Source organism: Urocitellus parryii, chromosome 3 (genome assembly GCF_045843805.1).
Source record: "Urocitellus parryii isolate mUroPar1 chromosome 3, mUroPar1.hap1, whole genome shotgun sequence".
In the NCBI taxonomy this organism is placed as follows: domain Eukaryota; kingdom Metazoa; phylum Chordata; class Mammalia; order Rodentia; family Sciuridae; genus Urocitellus; species Urocitellus parryii.
In genome coordinates, this window is record NC_135533.1 from 84,011,890 (window position 1) to 84,032,437 (window position 20,548).

A 20,548-nucleotide genomic window follows, 5' to 3' on the forward strand; every position below is an offset into this window, starting at 1 on the left:
CTGTAGCAGTATTCAAACGCTGAATGTATAGTGCATGAAGAATAGCATTTTATTAGGGACAGCCAATAATGTCCACAATGCTTTTCTCATTTGTCTATAATATTCAAAGAAAAATGGCAATATGCATAAATCTGAAAACTGCTTTTAAAAAAAAATAGGGGATGGAAATCTTGTAGACAACCGAATGTTGAAGAACAAGATTCACACATTTTATGTGTAAACATTACACCAAGTATTTGGATACAAAAGTATTTATTTTTATAAATTTTGTATTTAAAATAGAACTTTATCTGTCTACTCACAAAACCTAATTTAAAACATGATACATTTATCTCTCTAGCTTATTGTTATTTTACAAACAACACTCATTTTGTAATCATTTTACCAAGAACCTGTACTAAATATTTGTTTTTATCAGAAAACATTTCCCTTTTATGTTAAAGAGTGCTTCTTAAATGAAGGCACCAACAAGAACTACTTTCAGATGGTACAGTATTTCTTATTTCTTGAAGACTCTGTGGTTGACCACTTCTTCATTAGTTACCTGCAGCAAGACACCTTCCTGCCAAAGGAAAAAAAAAGTATCTGAAGAAGTTTATCATGTTTGTCCAAAGAACCTAAATAACTTCAGTGGTGGTCTTAGGATCAAAGAAAGACTCACTGATGCATACAGAATAAGCCCTGCATATCACATTCCTGAAAAGGCAGTAAAGCCAGGAAATCAACTTAGTAATAGTTTTAGGAAACGAATTTCAGCAGTCAACCTACAGCTGTTTAGGATAGGACATGGGGTAAAAATTACATTTTAAACCAACTATCAGTAATGGGTACATACAAGATTCATAATGTAGACAGACATTTTACTTGTAAGTATGAGGTATTATCTGGAAAAAATCCAACTATTTTGTCCTACCTTCTGTCAGCCTCATCATCAAAAGTATGTAAAGTTAGAACCATAAATGTCTATTTTATTTAAAAAATCCTAGGTTCACTCAAAATGCCTGCTCCAAGAAATGTGAATACACAAGGGTGCAACGATGGGAAATCTCACGATTTATTGAACTTGCAGCCTAACTTTACCTACCATTTTACTACCAACACCACTGAAGGAACCAAGAAAAGCTTTATTAATGATCACTTGGCTTGCCTCAGCTGTTGAAATGAAGCACTTTACAGTCTTTGTGGCAGCAGAATATACTTGTCCATGGTTCATATCAATGCTAAATTCCAGCAGGGAAAAAAATGATATGTTAAGCACCTGAATCTTCATGGAGAGGGAGGGGGTGGGAAAGAAGGAAAAAAAGGGAAAAACAACCAAAATAATTTAAGTAAATGACAGATTGGAAAACAGGGTTTATAAAAATTATTCTCTTTTGAGTTTATATATTGTTAAACTCAATTTGTAGCTATGTTAAACTACATTAAGAACCACTATACTGTAAGACCATTGAAGAGTTATTAGTTTATCTTTTAGGGAGGAAAATTAAGAAAGGAAAAGTAAATAAGATCTTACCTAAAGAAGTTTAACTGAAGCTTAGAACTATTTTGCTCTACACCCTCAGCTTTCGTTGGCATCCTTATAAACTACTGTAGTTAAAACTTTGTAGAAAACAGCACAGTTTTTTAAGACTGGCTGAACTTAGTAGCCGTCAAGAGTTCTCTTGTACTAGACCTGTGTCCCTGAAGAGTACCTCGCTGGGGTTATTTCCTTTCCTTGCATTGAAGAAGCAGCATCTAAAAGATCTAAAAAGGTGTTTCTCTTTGCAGAGATATCCCTTAAGTTATCTAGATAATTTAATCCTGATGAATTGCAGACAACACACTTACATCTGACCACAATTTATCTTATACAATATAACAACAGCTTTGCAATGGACCTTAATTATACTACCCACTCCTTAACTTATTTAAAATAAAAAGTCTATAATTACACAATTTCCTTTAGAATTATTTTATTAAATCATAAATGTACAACAGCTTCTTAACTCTACACACGCACTTAAATTTTTTAAAGGAAAAACGTTATGTCTTATTACACCATGATCCTGGCTAATAGCTTTTCAAAACTTTGAGAAAAATCTTAAAAAAGGTTTCACATGTCACCTGAAACTTACAAATTTAACATTATCAAAGAAGGAATGCTTCTACACTCTTACAAAGACCACTAGAAAGAAACAACAATTAAAAAGCTAAGAAACTGTCTCAAAGGCATTTTTTTTTTTTTACAATCCTTCCTCCACAGTAAGGTAATGTTATTAAATAATCCAATCCATTCCCAAAATGGCTCTCTGCATCTGCTCTGGTGTCTTCTGCCATATCACTGCATATTTATGCATGACTGAGATAAGAGTTTCCTTAACATTGTTATTTCGATAACCTGAAGCTGTTCTGTTACCTCTGGGCTCTCATCCTCTCCTATTTATACAGTGAAGCCTGTTTCAACAGAAGTAAAGAGTAAAAAAAAAATAGGTTATGAAATTATCCATCTAACCAGATTTTAAGGAAAGATTAACATGATCCTAAAAAGCTTTTTACTCCTGCAGCTAAGTCTCCCAAGACAATATTAATTGTAAAACTCAAAAACTACTTACCCAAGGCAAATAGGATGAAGCTCAGTATCGGCTCCTCCCACCATAACCCCCACTTCCTCCACTTCCTCCAGGACCATAATTTCCTAGAAAGAGCCAAAAAGAAAGCATACTGTCATTTCCCGTAGTCATCCCCAAATCAAGTTTTTACTTTATAAACAACATAACCTTTTATGTTCAGTTAACTTGATTACTTGGGAAATGAAATATCTGGATTCATGAATATTTTAACTTTGTTCTTAAAACTTAGAAACACTATTGATGCTATAGTTTGAGGCTCCCATCACCATTTGCTATTTTAGAAGAATGTATCAACCAAGAGGCTGAAGAATCCTTTCCTACTAAAAGCTTTCTCAAGCCAAGTATCAGCTTGAATAAAGGCACTCATTTATACAGATTCATATCATGTTCTATGCACAACAATTTGACTTAGCTATCTCCTTAAAGAAATATAGGGCCCCACCTAATATCTACTTTGCTAATCCCCAAATATCGTATACAATAAAAGCATTCCACCTTGCCACACCAATCTCTAATCTGACATTAAAATCATTGTCAGAATCTCTGCAGATTTTATTTCGGTGACACCATATATGGGAGCATTACCTCATACTTATTTCCCCTTATAAATTATGAAGGACTAACCCTATAATCACTAAATTCTTAAGAACCTCAATTTGTCTTTGTATATTACCTCCACCATATGGTCCCCCCATGTTCCTGCTACCACCAAAGTTTCCACTCTTCATTGGACCATAGTTAGAAGGTTGCTGGTTATAATTTCCAAAATCATTATAACTTCCACTTCCATAATTTCCTATAAGAGAAATGAAGTATCAGTATAACAGACCTCAGAATACACCCAAACATCAAGCCAATGACAGAGCCAAGTATTGAGGACACTCCCACAAAAATAGAACCTTCTAATCTAAAATTTTAAAGGCACTTAGTGATGGTCAAACAAGCAAATATCAAATAATAATTAATTCAAACCCAAATTACCAGATAAATATTTATTTCAGGGGTGGGAGGTGCTAGGGATGGTAGCTTGGCAGCAGTGTTTTGCCCATGATGCACCAAGCCCCACATTTCATCTCCAGTACCCGCCTTCCCACACACCCCCCAACAATAAAAACTCAAGGTTAAGATGAAATTACCTCCTCCATAGTTGTCATAACCACCTCCATAGCCCCCACCCTGGTTTCCATATCCAGGTCCTCCACCACCATAGCCTCCTCTTCCTCCTCCATAACCAGGGCTACCTCCAAAATTGCCACCTAGTATAAAATAAACCTTAATTACTCATGTTTTCTATGCCACTTTATCATATTGAACCCATTTACAATTTCTCAAAGCACATACTTTTTATGAAACGGAATGTTTGTATATAGTAATCTCTTGTAGAATAACCTTAAAGGTAGAAATTCCTATCTTGTCCTGGGAAACAAGGATGCCTATATAACAGTAAAACCATTTATACTTAATGACTGTGATGACACCGCTCCAGAACTAAAGGTATTGTATTAAGGGTCCCTTTTTGATGGCTTCTTAAAATAAATCATGTATTTTGGGTGAAGATTATGGAAGCAGCCACTGGCACAGTTACTATAAAGAGCCACACCCATTCAACTTGCCCCAAAGATATAGACTTCCCAATTCATGTTTCTGTGAACTGCAAAATCTTTCTTATACAACTGTTAATTATCTTCTCATGACTGGAAGTAAACTGATAAGCTTTCTTATAGTTTAAAACTTCTCAAAGACTGGTACACTAAGCCTCAAATTGCTTGAAGAACAAGAACTCTGCTTTGTCCAATTAAAATTTGAGTTCTGAAGCAAGGTTTTTACAGTGAAAATACAGAGTTATTTAGTCATGCCCAATAAGGAGCAAAATTATGTCTATTAGTAACTCATGGTTTTAAAGGTCTCTTGTATTAGTTAAGTCTGTCTGGAACTGTCAACCTTTTCTGTATTTTAACCAAAGGAATACTAAAGTTATCTTAGGACATCCATCATCTAGTTGAGGACTAAGACAATCCAACTGCTCTTAGATGTGGGTCCCCCTTATATCCTGATCTCAGATAAATCTAGTATCCTACATGTTTGCAGCAAAGCAAAAATACAAAATACCACATCTAGCTCCAACTCTTTTTTCAAGAAATGAAATTACATGACATCTTCCATCTATGATTTTGCACTCTATATCAATAACTCCAAGAGTGTACTAAGTTAAAATGAATAAGACACAGCTTATTTTACAAAAGCGTAAGTCCTTTAAAGTATAAAACATACATACAATGTGACTGTTACCACATTAATCAACATGTATAAGAAACTGACCTCCAGGCCCTCCTCCATATCCATTATAGCCATCCCCAAATCCACGTCCGCTTCCATATCCATCTGTCAGGAATTAAAAAAAAAAAAAAAGATTTAAGCTGGTTAATCCTATTCATCTTAAATATTCTTTCCCCACTTCCTTGAAATAACCTGGAACAATAATGAAACATAGTAGTGTTAACTGGTTGATCTGTAAAAATTCATACACAGAAGTGCATAATTAACAATTTATTATGCACAGTAACTAACCTTTAGACTTAGACTTAAGCACTAAATTAAGATTCTATTCATTTACACAATGGAAGGAGCCAGCGCTTTTTTGAAACCTTAGTACAGAAATTTTGGTAATAATTACACTTGAAGCATATAGCTTGCATGACATTATCAATATTTAAACATTGTTAAACTCACTAACAATTCCTGTGTGTAAACTTACTATTTAGGGATACTTGTTCTTTAAGGTTCTTGCAAGATCACTTCAACTGTTTAAAAACTGAAGGTGGCCAGAAAACCTGTGACATCCTGAATGCAGTTACCAAAACAAAAAAAAAAACAAAACTACCTATTACCTCTTTCCTAACCAAATTAGGATCTGTCAGGACACACTGATCTAAAAAAAATCTTTGGGACAAATTTTTAACTTAGGTTGTAATTCTTACCAAACCTAATCATACTTTTTTCTGAAATCAAGCATATTTTACCCTTCAAACTTTCGTAACTTGGAACTTACCAGATCCTCCTCTAAAGTTACTTCCTGGTCCTGGTCCAAAATTTCCACCGCCTCCACGGGAGTCCCCAAAACCAAAGTTGCCTATAATAGAAACTCTGATTAATAGCAAGCACTCAAATAAATAAAAAGGGAAAGGGGGGAGGTGGATAAAAATGTTACCTCCTCTTCCACTCCTGGAACTTTGGACTTCTTGCATTTCTTGTCTAGACAAAGCCTTTCTTACTTCTGCATTATGACCATTGATGGTGTGGTATTTTTGCACTGGAATAAATGATTCAGACTCCATTAAATGATCACACTTTAATAGTGAATAATTTTAAAGTTACCTAATATGTGTTCACATACCCCAAAAATCTAACCCACACACCTAGTGCTTACAGACACTTACACACAATTTTGTCCACAGGATCATGGTCATCAAAAGTAACAAATCCAAAGCCTCTTTTCTTTCCAGACTGCCTATCGGTAATTATCTCAATGGTGTCAATTTTCCCATATTCTTCAAAGTAATCTCTAAGGTGGTGTTCCTCGGTATCTTCTTTAATTCCGCCAACAAACAGCTTCTTCACAGTCACATGAGCTCCTGGTTTTCCAGATTCCTACAACAGTGGGGGAGAAATGTTATCTTGACAGAAGAAACCAGACATGATCAAAAGTACACCATTTGGGGACTGTTAGTTCAGCTCAGTGGTAGAGCACTTGCCTAGCATGTGTGAGGCACTGGGTGTGATCCTTAGCACCATATAGAAATAAAAGTAAAGGTCCATCAATAAATAAAATTTTTTTTCAAGTACACCATCTTTGTATCTTACTACAACTCAACTTTTGAAAAATAAGCAGGGAGGGATGTCTATATTAACTAAGTTTTAGTAAGTCATTCAATTAATAATTTTTTTTAAAAATTACATTCTGATCATTAGGAATTTTTTTCCATGTTATTGCAGAAGTTATAGCTTACCTCTCTTGCTACAGCTCGTTTTGGCTCAACCACTCTCCCATCAATTGAATGAGGTCTTGCAGCCATGGCAGCATCAACCTCAGCCATGGATGAGAAAGTTACAAAACCAAATCCTCTTGATCTTTTGCTTGCAGGATCCCTCATAACCTTTAAGACCAAAAGGAAACTTTAGCATTTAAAGTAGCAACAAATTAGAACTTTTACTGTGAATACTGAGTTGAATATTTTCTGTATGAGTCACATTTTGATCACAATTCCAAGAGATAAAGGGCTAGTGTCTGCAGCCAACTTTCCAGTTAACCTACCACACAATCTGTAAGTTTTCCCCATTGCTCGTAGTAGTTTCTTAAACTTTCTTCTGTGGTTTCAAAACTTAAGCCACCAATAAAGAGTTTACGGAACTGTTCCTTTTCTCTCTGCAAAGGAAAACACCATTTCAATTTTTATTTACATTTTCTCTTTGTATGCAGGAAATTAAATTCTTAAATATGAGGTGACCTGCTGGCAGAGTACCTTTTTCCTCTCCAAAGGAACAGTTTCTAAAGTTTTCTGGGGGGGAAAAAAAAAACTTACATCAAATTTAAACCATATGTTAAACTGCATATTAGTGTGTTACACCAAAAAAGTTTCAGCTGAATAATACAAGTTTCAATGTCACTAAAGCTTGTTTAAATTTACTTCACATTAAATTATCTTAACCCAATTAAATATCACGTAAACTTTTACAACTTTCTGAGGAGAAACAATCTATTCCACGGTCACTGGAGGGTTATTAACAAATTCTTAAAATTTTCATTCAATTCTATATCCTAAAACTAGGGTTCACTTTACTCAACCTAGAATTCTTCAAATAAAGCCAAAGCTTACCAACTTCAGGATTCAGTACCCAAGAAGCAACATTCCCGAAACTGCTCCCTCTAGTGGTGACTACAAGTATCTCAACCTAATGAAACCACTGAAGCAAGTTTCTCCATGTAACTTTAAGATTAGAAAAAGATTAATATTCAAAATGTACATAATATTAACCTTAACTTTAACTTCTCATAATCAGGCAAATTGTTTTGACCAATACCATTTTAAAAAATGTCTTAAAAGTTTAAAATGCTGGTTTTTTGGCGGGCACTCCATTAATTTGGTTACTTGAGTGACAGTACAATGTCAGCAAATAAACAAAAAAATACATTAATAGATCTCATATTTCAAAAATTATAAAGTTTCATATTATAACACTATCACTTACTTGCTCAATTAAAGCCGTTCAGGCTCACCAAACTTAGCACCCATCTGACTAAACCACAAGTCTTAAACAGTACAAAAACATAATACTGGGATGAAATCTTTTAGTACCCTCAAACCAGCAAAAAATATACTGGATTAAACAATCCTTAATTTTGGGCAATTACTAACGGTGACTACTAAAACTGGGCTTATGCAAGATACATTAAAAGTTCAAATATGAGTACAAAAATAATCTTCCTACTAAAGCAGCTCTACTGCTCTCCACACCATTCTATGGAGGTTCTGGCTCCATGCAGTATCCCATCTGCACATAAAATGATTAAAGGTTCATTTAGACTTTTTTTTTCTCTGCTTAGTTTTGAGGATTCTGAAATTTTAAAAATAACAAGTTATCAAACTAGTTCTCTTAAAATTTTCAGTTTCAAAACAATGGCTATTCAGCAAGACAGTTTCCACCTAACTGCATTTACTGTTAGGTGTCGTAATTAGATCATTAAATCCATAAAGTATATCTACAATTCTTACGTATCACTACAAAAAGCAAAAACTCATTACTTACCTCAGTTTTTTCCAAACTTACCCGAAGTCGACTATCGATTATAAACAAAGTTACTTTATAAATGTACTTAGGGTCAAAGAAAATAATCAGGAAGACCCCCTTCGCTTGAAACTTATGCTTATCAATGTAATGATCAACCATGATTGCAAACAAATGAGAAAAGCAAGTGACAAAGTTCAAACACACAGTGGTCCATGCCTAAAACAGTAATTTACATTGCAATACACGCATTATGAAGGACCGAGCCATGTTGTAATCTAAGTACAACTAGAATAAAACACGTTTTTGCTTCACTTTCTTCATAACTTCTGGCATATGTTGTAAGTAAGGACCGGTAGTTTTATCCAGTAAGGTTCAAGCTTCCCAGTAAAAATATTTAAAATACAAATAAATTCCATCACTCAAGCAGAACACTTCAGGACAGTAAAAGGACTCTAAATGAATACTCCTCCCCCCCAATGACCCTCCTCCTCGCTACACTCACTCTCGGTACTGAGGGCTCCAATTTTTTTTTTTCACTTCGAATTTGCTACAATTCGACTGCTCTTAATCAACGCATACCCAGATAAAACCATTCGTCTTAAAACATCAAGGCCTGGAAAAGTGGTTTCTTTGTCAAAAGCTCGCGGAAACAGCGCCCAACGCCCTAGGTGGAGATACCTTCTCTGAGCCCGCGCCAACAAGCCCTGCAGAACCCCCCCCCCTTCTGTGTGGCTTCTGAATGCAATGGCGCCATTTCATCGAGGGGAAGGCAGAGCGCCTTAAACGAGGTGCGCAGGACGCTAAAGATCCAAGCTCACAAAGCACTCCAAATCCACCTCGAAACGATATGAAAACAGCCCGAGAAAAAAGAAAAATAGTTAACTACTTCTATGCTTTGATAAAAGAATTAAACTAGTAGAATTCAGGGAGTTATAAGAAAATCGCTGCGAAGAAGGAAAGACAGGAAAATGGCGGCCGCCAAATCCGGTTCCCGGGAGAGGGGGGGAGGGGAAGCTCCGCAGACTCGCTCACGAGGGCCCGATGCCCGCCGAAACGCTCAAAAGCGAAGTAGCCCGGGTCCCCAAGTCAGCAGGCCTTAAAAAAGGAGTGCTATTTCCCACTTGCGCTCCCCGCTTCCACTAAGAAAGGGCCGCGGCCGCCATGTGGAAGTTCCCCATCCCCCACCCCAGTACAGGGAAATGGCGCCGGGAGGCTGAGGGTGGGGAAGGTGTTTGTACGGATCAGGCCTCCGCTATCGACCCCTCTCGCAAACACCAAAAGGCCAAGCGCTACTGAAGCGGCCCGGTTTCCTGCCACTCTCCCATGGAGGCGGCGGGCCGACTTCCACTGCGGCGCCAACGGCCTCGCCATGCCCTTTCCAATAACTCATTGATTTCAAACCCGTTACCTCCATCGCGGACTCAGTCGCTTCAGCCCGATTTCCCGCAGCCGAGCGAGATGAGAGAGATCTCCGCGGACGAACACGAACCGGACTCGTCCTGGCGCTGTAGTGAGAACTGCCGCTGCTCGAGAAACAACACCGCCAAGAGCACCTCCACTCGGAACCCGGCGCTGCTGCTACTGCCGCTAGAGCCGCTGCCGCCGCTTTTCTAGAACCTTCCCCCCACTAACGCGTCCTCCCCTACGTCAGGCCGTTACGTAAACGCCCTAACCGCCGCCAATGGCGGGAATGCGCTACGCCCTCCTTACGTCGAGTACGTGCTCCTCCCCCCCAACTCTGCGGATAGCAATAATGCTTTACGTCACTTGCGTAAATTGATTCAGTGAATTGCGGAAGGCTCGAGTCCTCGGTGTTAATCCTCTCGGAATTAAGTCCAGCCCCCGCCTTAGCGCAGGGCAGGTGAGAAACGGTCGCGCAGTTTGAAATTAACGCTGTCGGGAGGAGCTTAAGCGGCCGCTCACGTCCGGCCCCCTGATCCCACACGTTCCCTTGCAGCTACACCTTTGATAATCTTATCCCTCTTGGTTCTCCCGCCCCAAAACCCTGTAGCAAACCTTCGTTTTCCCTCCCCTAGCATATGGTAACTGACTCGGCCCCTTCCGGAAACACCCGAGGAGGCGTCTAGTCAACAATTTACACTGTTCATGGTGCACCCACCGAACCCTGGCCAATGCCTTTGGGGCTGACCACTCGGATTCAGGAGAGTCTTTTCCAGAGGGGGGATCCGAGAGCAACACTCGTCCTTAGCTCCCTATTCCCCCCTCTGCATTGGAGGCACCCTCTCCTAGGGGTGAGGAAGTAGGCGGAGTCCGGTTTTGGCGGCACCCGCCGCTACTGCGACACAGAAAAGCCAAAGAAAAAACTCTGCTCGCAGTCCTCGCCCCTCCCTTCCCACCCTCTTGGGGACCTCCCCCCAGGCCCCAGCCCCGAACGGTAAGTGCCGCTGTGGCCGGCGCCGCGGACTTTTTCTTTCTCCCTTCCCCCCTTGCATTGACCCGGGATTCCAGGCGGGCGCGGCGCCCCTCCCTCTGAGCGCTCGGCCCCGCCCCTCGCGGCCGCTCAGCGTGGGCGGCGTCACACCCCCCCCCCTCGCGCGCTTGGTGCCCCTGCCCCTCCCCCGTCTGATGTGACTCGAGCTTGAGGCGCGCAGGGCTGGAGACGCTGCAGATCCGCGACCTGGAGCATCGGAGGTGGTGATGTCGGTGGCTTGCTTTCTCTTCCCCCAATTCGGTGGTAGTGCTTAAGATAACCCGTGCGCGCCGGGGACCTTTCCCCGCTTCCCGACCCTTCCCGCTGTACTCCGTGTACGGAGCTACGGGAAGGAGCGGAGGGGCGAGCAGAGGCCCTGCAGCTGGTCTGGCGCTGCACAGGCCGTTAGGTGGGGAGGACGACTGTGCTCTCGAGAGGGTAGAAACCTGTGGTGCCAGCCGCCTTATTTCTAGACAAAGCGCATGTCCTCCCCTCCCCCGTCTCCGATCAGTAAGAGGGGCCTCCCTCCTCGCTGCGCTGCTAGCGGAGTTGGGCCTCCTGGGAAGGCGGTGCATTTTCCTGCAGCGTCGAGGCCTGGCGCGCGCGTTCCCTGTCCTGAGGCCGCGGCGTCCACTCCGTTACGTGGCCGCCGCCCGAGGGGGTGGCGCGGGCCCTGTGGCGCAGTGCCCTTGAGCCCCCGCGCCGCGGCCTTTGTTTCTCCCCGCGGATCCGCTGACCACGAGGCTCGCGCTCCCGGGTGGGGGTGGGTGCCTGGTCTTTAGGCCTCCAGTCGAGGGATTAAGCTGCGAAAGACCCGGGGCTTAGGGAAGAGGATATGTAGGGGTGAGTGTCTAGTGTCACGAAATAGGTTGGGGCATGTGTTTTTCCTTTCCTTTGGTTATTCCTAACTCCCATTTGAAAAGAGGGAGGTTTTCAGAATAGAAATCACCTGGAGTTATATATGTAGGAGACTGTTAAAGAGATTTGAGAAAAGATTCATGGTAGTTGACCCTTGTGAATTTAGTAATCATGCCTGATTTTGAACCAAAACGTTTGTTCTTTTTTAGGGGAAAAAAATGAAAATTGAATTTACTGTAAATGGGACCTAGTTGGGAAAGTATTTCTCCATTTTTCTCTAGGTAAAGCTACATAAGATACCAGTTTTAACTGTTGTGCATTTTTCTAGTGTAGCTCTTCAAGTCTGCAATTTTAAAAAATGGCCTCCAATAAGACTACATTGGTAAGTTAATTAAAACCTAAGATATGTAAGGATCTAGTTCTAATTTTCTTCTCTAAAAATTATAACTTGCATCTCTGTGGTTGAGAAGTTTATGTTCACACGTTTTTCCCAGTTCTCCCCAGTAGTCCAATAGGGGAGAACTGAGAACAAAAACGAATTTGTTAACATTGTCTCCTTTGAATGTAAGTGTCATGTAGAACACCTATAAGATGTAAATTGAGCAACGAATATACTTCTGGTAATTTAGGAATAATGTTTGAATTATATTCACAGAATTGAAATTTTGGGAGTTAATGAGTTAAAAAAAACTGATCGAAAACAGGAGTTTTGCTGAGTGTTTTTATTTTGAAATAAAACTAATTAAAGAATGTTACATGCTTTCTTGTGTTTCATAACAGGCTGTGCAAAAGTGTAAGAACATGTCTATTTAGATGTGTTAATTATAACACATTGCATTAATAATAATCATAAGCATACAAAGGTGAGTTAACATTTTAAGTAAAGCAAAACATCTGGTTTTAATCTGTATATTCTCCCTTTGGGTTTCACACTGAAAAGGCAAGTTTGTGATTTTTAATTTGTGCCTCAACCAGATGTACATGATGTCAGATACTCTGATAATCTGGAAAATAGATTGAAAGATGTTATATGAAGCCTGTGAAGACTCTCATAAAAAGCACAATCTTTGCCTCTTAATTTCATAGTCTGTAAACCAAATGTAGGTGATCAAATAGGCTTTTTATTCACCTGTACCCTTCCCTTATCCAATGGGAAAGGCATGAACTGTCAGGCTTTGAGGATGTATATGGAGAACAGAAAATCAATATACTGAGCAGGGCACAGTGGTGCACACCTGTAATACCAGCAACTAGGGAAGCTGAGGCAGGAGAATTGCAAGTTCAAAGCCAGCCTCAGCAGATTAGCAAGGCACTTAGCAACCCAGTGAGACCCTGTTTTATTATTAAAGGGCTGGAGCATGGCTTGGTGGTTAAGTACTTCTGGGTTCAATCCCTGGTACAAAAAAAAAAAAAAATCAATACACTGATGTTCATTAAGGTGAAGTGTTTTTTTGCAGTTTATTAGCCTTCGGTGTTTGTATTTATTGGTATTTTCTGGGTTTGTTTGTTTGTTTGTTTTAAGGACCAGATGAACCACTTAAGTTTTTAATCAATTTTACCCCATTATCCCAGATGAAAAACACTTAAAAATACAAATTGAATGCTGGGGCATGGTAGTGCATGCCTGTAATCCCAATGGCTTGGGAGGCTGAGGCAGGAAGATCACAGAAATCAGTGTATTCTAGGAGAGTCAAAACATTATCTAGGCGAAAGAGGTTCAAAACCTGCCTCAGCATCTTAGCAAGGCATTAAGCAATTCAGTGTCTTTAAATAAAATACAAAAAGGGGCTGAGGTTGTGACTCAGTGGTTAAGCACACCTGGGTTCGATCCTCAGTACACCCCCCCCCCCAGCCAATAAATAAATAAATAATAAAACTAGAGCAATGAATATTAACAAATTTTAATGCACCAGTATTGATCTAATTTTTTTCATTTTAAAATAATTTCATTAGTGTTGTGGGAACTCTGTATGTGTGTGTGTTTTAATAGCAGGAATGTATTTTGGCTCCAAAACCTACCCCATGCTTGGAAAAGACTGCTGGCTTAAGCCAACATATATTTTAAAAGAAAAAAAAAATGGAACACTGTAAAGTAGATTGTCGTGCTAGTAATAAATAAAGCATTTTGCCTGCTGGAGCTTTTTCTTTGTTTGATCCTTGTGTTTCCTTTTTGTTTTCTATTTTTATATATATATATATGTTCTTTATTAGCCTTCTTCCTTCATGGAGTAGCTGTTTTTTCTTTTGTTGTTCTTCAGTTAGGATCAATATCAAAGAAACTTTTTGCTGCAGTTTCTTTGATTATTAAAAATCATTACAGAGGTTTGGAGTTGTAGCTCAGTGGTTGAAAGCTTGCTTGCATGCGTGAGGCACTGGGTTCGATCTATGGCACCACATTAAAAAAACAAAATCAAGATATTGTGTCCATTTACAGCTTTAAAAAATTTTTTTAAGTCATTTAAGGTCTGACTTGGAAATAAAAACCTGTAAAATCAGATGTTTGATTCCAGAGAATTTTTGTTTAGACCCTTATGCTTATAGCATGTTGTTTTACAGTCTTGAACATTGCTATTTACTTTTTTCTGCTTGCATGCTTTACTTGTGGGGTGGCTTTAATGACCGGGTAATTGAGTAGTTCTGATTTTGGGTTTTTTAGTAGCATTTCTTTTAAGAAAAAAATTATTAAATACATTGTGTGAGGCAATTAACTGATTAAATTTTAATTCCTATTTCTCTTAAATAACATAATGCAAAAAAAAGGATAGAAAGAAGAAACATGCACATCTCTGTTTAAAGTGAATTTGGTTGGCTCCCAATGTAAAATTCTTCCTTTTCAGAAACCAGGAAGGAGTTCACATTAGAGAATTAAAGTGAAAAGCATTTTGGTCTGTAAAAGTGACATTGATGTGTTTGTCCCAAAGGGTCAAGAAAATCAGTTTTTTGTTTTTTGTTTTTTTTTGTATTTTGAGATTTTAACATTGGTTTGAATTGGGAAAAGCATTGTGACTTAAGGCCACCAGAGGTTCTGTTCTGTGTGTAAGATGTATGTGTTGAATATAAGCAGTATAGCCTTTAAAACGTATTCGAATTTTTTTAATGTTTCTTTATTTCTCTTTTAGCAAAAAATGGGAAAGAAACAGAATGGAAAGAGTAAAAAAGTTGAAGAGGCAGAGCCTGAAGAATTTGTGGTAGAAAAAGTCCTAGACCGACGTGTAGTAAATGGAAAGGTGGAATACTTTCTGAAGTGGAAAGGATTTACAGAGTAAGAAACTTCTCTGCATTTTTTTTTTTAATAACCTTTAATTACGGTCCTAAAAATTTGTTTTTGGCCTTACCTCACCAGCTTTACTATAGAAATCTTTAATTCTAGGCTGTTATTCAAGGTATGTTTTTTAAAAGCCAAGATTTTAGCACTCAACTGAAAGAATGTATTTATTATGTAATACATTTTAATGTAGTTAGGAAGATATTTTTAAAAATTAGTTTGCTAGTTATAATAAAGACTAGATTTAGCTTTTGGTTTGCCTATTCCTGCTATATACCATTTCCAAATAGTCTGAGCACCTACCAGAAATTGAAAACATTGTTTCACAGTTTCGGATTCCTCAGAGTCATTGTTTTAACGTTTTAAAACAACATTACTATATACCTTGGGGTGGGAATTGGGAGTTTGTGTTTTTAAAAAGACCCAGTCAAGTTCTTAATTGTGAAACTTGGAATAATGTTTGCTTCAATTCTATTGGAGTCAGGTTCAATTAATTTTGGAGTAAAATGGCAGATTGCCTACTTAGGACAGTAGAGACAGTCACAAAAGAATCTAGACACAATGTCTCAAAAGCTTGCAGAGGATAAGGGAGGGAATGATTAGTAACTGTAGTACAGAGAACTATTTTCCAGTAATCTATAAATAGATGCAGATGATGAACCATGTTTGATTGAATCTACATTTTTGTTTTGCTTTACTGAACACAGTGCTGACAATACTTGGGAACCTGAAGAAAATTTAGATTGTCCAGAGTTAATTGAAGCATTTCTTAATTCTCAAAAAGCTGGTAAAGAAAAAGATGGTACCAAAAGAAAATCTTTATCTGACAGCGAATCTGATGATAGCAAGTCAAAGAAGAAAAGAGATGCTGTAAGTATAAAACATTACCCACTATGCTGGCTCTTCATAAAAGACAAGGTTTTTTTGTTTTGTTTTTCTTCTAATCAAGTAATTTCAAAATACCATTAAGAAGCCTTTTATAGGGCTGGGGATATAGCTCAATTGGTAGAGTACTTGCCTCACATGCACAAGGCCCTCGGTTCAACCCCCAACAGCACACACACAAAAAAGAGTCTTTTATAAACAATGTTAAGACTGATGCCTTTGCATTACAGTGAAGGCAATTCAGATAGCATATCCTCATTATAGTCCATTAGTGGTATTGACCACAGAAAGTACTTTTCCTATGATCTGTGGTACAAACAATACTTTGGTTTCAAAGTATATGATCTTTGATAACAATAATAGCTTTATAACTTCTGGCATAAATTGAGATATTTGGTTCATTCACTACATAAATACTTTGATCCAGTCTTTGCTTCATTAGTGCCTCGAATTGGGCAAATCTGATAACTTCTACCCTTAATTTAAGAACAGATTATACTTGTCTTACCAACTGGCCTAGCATGGCAATTTGGAGAAGTGTTTTGGTAATGAGTTAGTTTCTAGGCTTAGGCACTAAGTATGCAATACAATATAAATTGGTAAAGGATTGTAGATTTGAAATTTGATGATTTGAACATTAAATCTTATCTCTTCAGCATCTGGCGTAAGGAAGCTCTTCTGTTGCATTTTATTGCTGGGATATGTTGTTTAGGTGGAGGTATGTGAAAATAGTCCACACTCTGGTACATGAAAAGGAAACTTAGCAGAATCTGTTCTCCAGAAGCTTTAGGGATTCCCAAGGATCCTCAGACCACCCATTAGAGAACTACTTCTAAGGTTTTTTCCTATTTGCCTAATTCACACTGATTATAATATTAAGTTTATAAAGTATTTAAAAATAATTATTGTCATTTCTGGAACTAAAACGATTAGTTTTACTGTAATCTGCACAATTCTGCCCTTGATACCTGTGAATGAACAAAGTTGTCTGGGTTTGGTTTTGTTTTGGGTTTTTGTTTGTTTGTTTGTGCTAGGGATTAAACCCCAGGGGTGCTTTAGCACTAAGCTACATCCTTGGCCCTTTTTTTGAGACAAGACTCTTGCAAGGTTTTTTATTAGGGTCTCTAAATTGCTGGTGCTGGCTTGAATATGTGACCTTTCTACATCAGTTTCTGGGGTTGCTGGTATTATAAGCATGTGCCACCGCATACCCAGCCAGTTGTCTGCTTTTGGTTCAGTTTTTTTGTTTGTTTGTTTAAGCCTTCTACCTAAGAAATAAGACATGCACAACATGTCTTAGTACCATGGCTCTTACTTCAGTTGTTTCTATTTCACTATTAGAAGATTTTGTTGTAAAGGGTATATTTCATGAAGAAAAACTAAAGTTATTTGCTATGAAAAAAGTAATCACCTGACTTCTTTTAAATAGGCTGACAAACCAAGAGGCTTTGCCAGAGGTCTTGATCCTGAACGAATAATTGGTGCCACAGACAGCAGTGGAGAATTGATGTTTCTTATGAAATGGTAAGTGATTGATAGAAACTTGGTTGATTTTGTATTTTTGGTGACCTGGGAATTGAACCTAGGGCTTCTTGTGTGCTGGGCAAATGCTCTACCATTGAGCTACATCCTCAGCCTCGTTGGCAGATTTTTCCAAAAAAAAAAATTTTTTTTTTTCAAGCCATATCTTCAAAAGATTTTATAGTTTCATTTATAAAACACAGAAGAATTATCTGCTGGAGAATTATTCTAGTTACTTATGGCAACCGTGTTTTTTAAGAGAAGGTCAGCAAATCTGTGATCTCTTTTGGAAAATGAAGTTTATTGAAACATAACCACAGCTACTATATAATCCTCCTGAAACACTTAAATACTGTTTAATTGAATTATTTCCTGAGTAGTTTTCAGTTGACATAAGCAATTCAACTTGAATTTTTTTTCTTTATAACAGGAAAGATTCAGATGAGGCAGACTTGGTGCTGGCAAAAGAAGCAAATATGAAGTGTCCTCAAATTGTAATTGCTTTTTATGAAGAGAGACTAACTTGGCATTCTTGTCCAGAAGATGAAGCTCAATAACTATTTGCATTGTTTTTTATATATATTTATATATATATATAAAATCTGGGTCTTGGTTTTTGATTTACTAGTGTGAAAAAATAACTACATTCTAATGAAAATCAAGTTTGATATGTTGGTTTTGAAAGTAGTATTGGGGAGTTGTTGGGTTTTATTTTTTTGTTTTGCATCAGTAGCACTGGTTACTTTGAACAAATAAAAGCTTTCTGTAGTTGCTTCCTTTATCAGAAAAGAGCATTTGATATGATGGTATATTTCCTCTGCTTTTCTGAAAGTTGGGGAAATTTCTGTAGTCATTACTCAGAACTTGTTTTTAACTCATATGCCTAAGGACCATTCTGGGGGTTTTGTTTATTTGTGTGTGTGTGTGTGTGCATGTGTACATAAAATACTTACATAATGGTTTTGGTTTTTTAAACATTCACCAACACAAAAACAATGGGTAGTAAACCCAAGTTCCTGAGATGCCATCATCCTCTGCAACCTAAGAAATGTCACTTCAAGTTAAATTGAAATTTTCCCTAAACTTAACCTTTCAGATTAAATAAGTGATTCTGTAGTTAATTGGACACTTTAAATTAGATGATTAAAAGCACATTAAATTTACATCTGTCGTCACATAAATGCAACAGTTTTATTTGCAAAATTCCTGAAAGGAAAAATACTATCACCGTGCCACTTCTGCACCCAGGCAAATAAACTAGACAAATCCTAGTTTGTCTTAAAATTATTGAAGAAAGAAGTGGGCATGTTAAGAGTTCTAGTTAGCCATTCCTTTTTTAAATGTTGAAATCTGCATACTAAAAGGTCATAATTCATGGAATGTCTTTAAGATTTGGCTCATGGAAACCTGATCAGATGGCTAAAGATGTTGGCAATTTATAGCCTGCTCACATAAATTGGTGAGGGAATTTTTACAGTCTAAACTATTGACCTGCATGTGTTTTCTTCACCCCTTAACATGTAGGCTCAGTCTTTTCAGTATTTGGATTACTGGTTCAACACAAGCCAGGAAAATAACTTTGTAGTAATCAGAATGTTACCCAACTGTATATTGTTTACTTTATTGTAAATACTGGTGAACAATGGTCAATAAATAGTTTTATATTCCTTTATGTGATGAGACTTTCTTTACCTGATTTCCTTTATAATAGGGGTAGAAACTCCCATGCAGTTACTAACTTACCTTTATAAATTGAGTGATACCTCTGAGGCTTTAGAGTATATATATATATATATATATATTTTTTTTTTTTTTTTTGTAAGAGAGAATTTTTTATTATTTATTTTTTAGTTTTCGGCAGGCACAACATCTTTGTATGTGGTGCTGAGGATCGAACCCGGGCCGCTACCGCTTGAGCCACATCCCCAGCCCTAGAGTATATATTTTAGATCCTTTTGAGTTTATAATTTGTAAGCTTTCTACAAAAATGTTTCTAGTAGGGAGATAAAAATTAGTTTCGAGTGATCCCTAAGAGGAATTTGCTTCAGTAAATAAGTTATCAGTGGGTCCTTTGGATCTTCAGTATCAGCAAGCAATATAGCACCTTCCAATTGTCTCCCTCTCTTCATCTGGTTTACTGTAGCTAGCTGTTTTGTGAAAAGATTGAGCCAAACCATTCAAGTTCTTTTCCTGAGTCCTAAGATTTTTAGCTGAAAGCAAGGGGAAAAAATCTTTAGCACTTTATTGTAACAAGTCAAATGTTACAGAAATAAAGCTGCTTCATTGATCTCCCCAACCCCCAAATAGCTCAGTTGTACATTTATTTGCTGTTTGTACTATTTTATGCATTTATGCATCTAAATTTTTTTTTTAAGCAGCTTACATTCAAGCCTCTCTACGCTATTCTATCATAGCTGCTGGCTACTACAGTCAAGAGTTTAGATTGGAATCTGCTGTCTTCCATCTTTTATTTCACCACTCCACACTTTAGGTTTCTCTTGTATGAAACATTCTTGACCTGGTATAAGGATGAATATATGTATGTGAGACATTTAGAACAGTGCTTTGTACTTAGTAATCAAGATATATTTTACCTGTTTTTTTTTTCCTAAAAGTATAGAAGTAGGCTTTATATGAAGATTCTCTAACTTGATTCCCCAACTTAACCAGTTGTTAGGTACTTAGTTTGTAGTTTTTTGCTGTTAAGATGAATGTGAAGGGGCTGGGGATGTGGCTCAGGCGGTAGCGTGCTCGTCTGGCATGCGTGCGGCCCGGGTTCGATCCTCAGCACCACATACAGCAAAGATGTTGTGTCCGCCGAGAACTAAAAAATAAATATTAAAAATTCTCTCTCCTCTCTCACACTCTCTTAAAAAAAAAAAAAAAGATGAATGTGAACATTCTTCAGTATAGTAACAAATAGATATAGATGGATCCACAAGTCATTAATGAAGTTAAGGCACTGATTTACTTGTCTACCAATAGCTACCATTCCATATTCTCACTGGTATTGCAAATATTTAACATCTTACTAATTTTTAGCCAATCTGATAGCATCTTGTTTTAATTTGCACGTCTGATATGTTTGTTATTCATTTACTTAAATTTCTGTTTTTGGGGTTTTGTTTGTCTTTTAGTTGTAGATGGACACAATACCTTTATCTTATTTATTTTTATGTGGTTCTGAGGATG

General features: G+C 37.8%; 2 protein-coding genes across 8 annotated transcripts; one reads left to right on the plus strand and one right to left on the minus strand.

The window, feature by feature from the left end:
* Positions 1–445: 445 nt before the first annotated feature.
* Hnrnpa2b1 (heterogeneous nuclear ribonucleoprotein A2/B1) lies at positions 446–10,016 on the minus strand. Of its 4 annotated transcripts, none has more exons than XR_013343332.1 (13): positions 9,805–10,016; positions 7,130–7,165; positions 6,922–7,032; positions 6,617–6,763; positions 6,047–6,257; positions 5,818–5,919; positions 5,659–5,739; positions 4,929–4,991; positions 3,746–3,865; positions 3,283–3,405; positions 2,592–2,674; positions 1,148–1,220; positions 446–562 (listed from the first exon to the last, which is right to left on the minus strand). XR_013343332.1 is itself a non-coding variant. In XM_026400209.2 (12 exons), the coding sequence occupies exons 1-11, from the start codon at positions 9,808–9,810 to the stop codon at positions 2,613–2,615; spliced, it is 1,062 nt and encodes a 353-aa protein (XP_026255994.1). In that variant the 5' UTR covers positions 9,811–10,015; the 3' UTR covers positions 1,936–2,433; positions 2,592–2,612. The 4 variants fall into 4 exon arrangements, 2 of the variants coding, with proteins under 2 accessions (XP_026255994.1, XP_026255996.1); XR_013343331.1 differs by having other exon boundaries at positions 1,085–1,220; XM_026400209.2 differs by lacking the exons at positions 446–562; positions 1,148–1,220 and adding an exon at positions 1,936–2,433 and having other exon boundaries at positions 9,805–10,015.
* Positions 10,017–10,956: 940 nt separating this feature from the next.
* Cbx3 (chromobox 3) lies at positions 10,957–19,113 on the plus strand. Of its 4 annotated transcripts, none has more exons than XM_077796752.1 (6): positions 10,957–11,056; positions 12,014–12,067; positions 14,805–14,947; positions 15,658–15,820; positions 17,265–17,359; positions 17,787–19,113. In XM_077796752.1, exons 2-6 carry the CDS (start codon positions 12,044–12,046, stop codon positions 17,911–17,913), a joined length of 552 nt encoding a protein of 183 aa, XP_077652878.1. In that variant the 5' UTR covers positions 10,957–11,056; positions 12,014–12,043; the 3' UTR covers positions 17,914–19,113. The 4 variants fall into 4 exon arrangements, with proteins under 4 accessions (XP_077652878.1, XP_077652879.1, XP_077652880.1 ...); XM_077796753.1 differs by having other exon boundaries at positions 10,976–11,048; XM_077796754.1 differs by having other exon boundaries at positions 10,977–11,048; positions 12,019–12,067.
* The last annotated feature ends 1,435 nt before the right edge of the window (positions 19,114–20,548 follow it).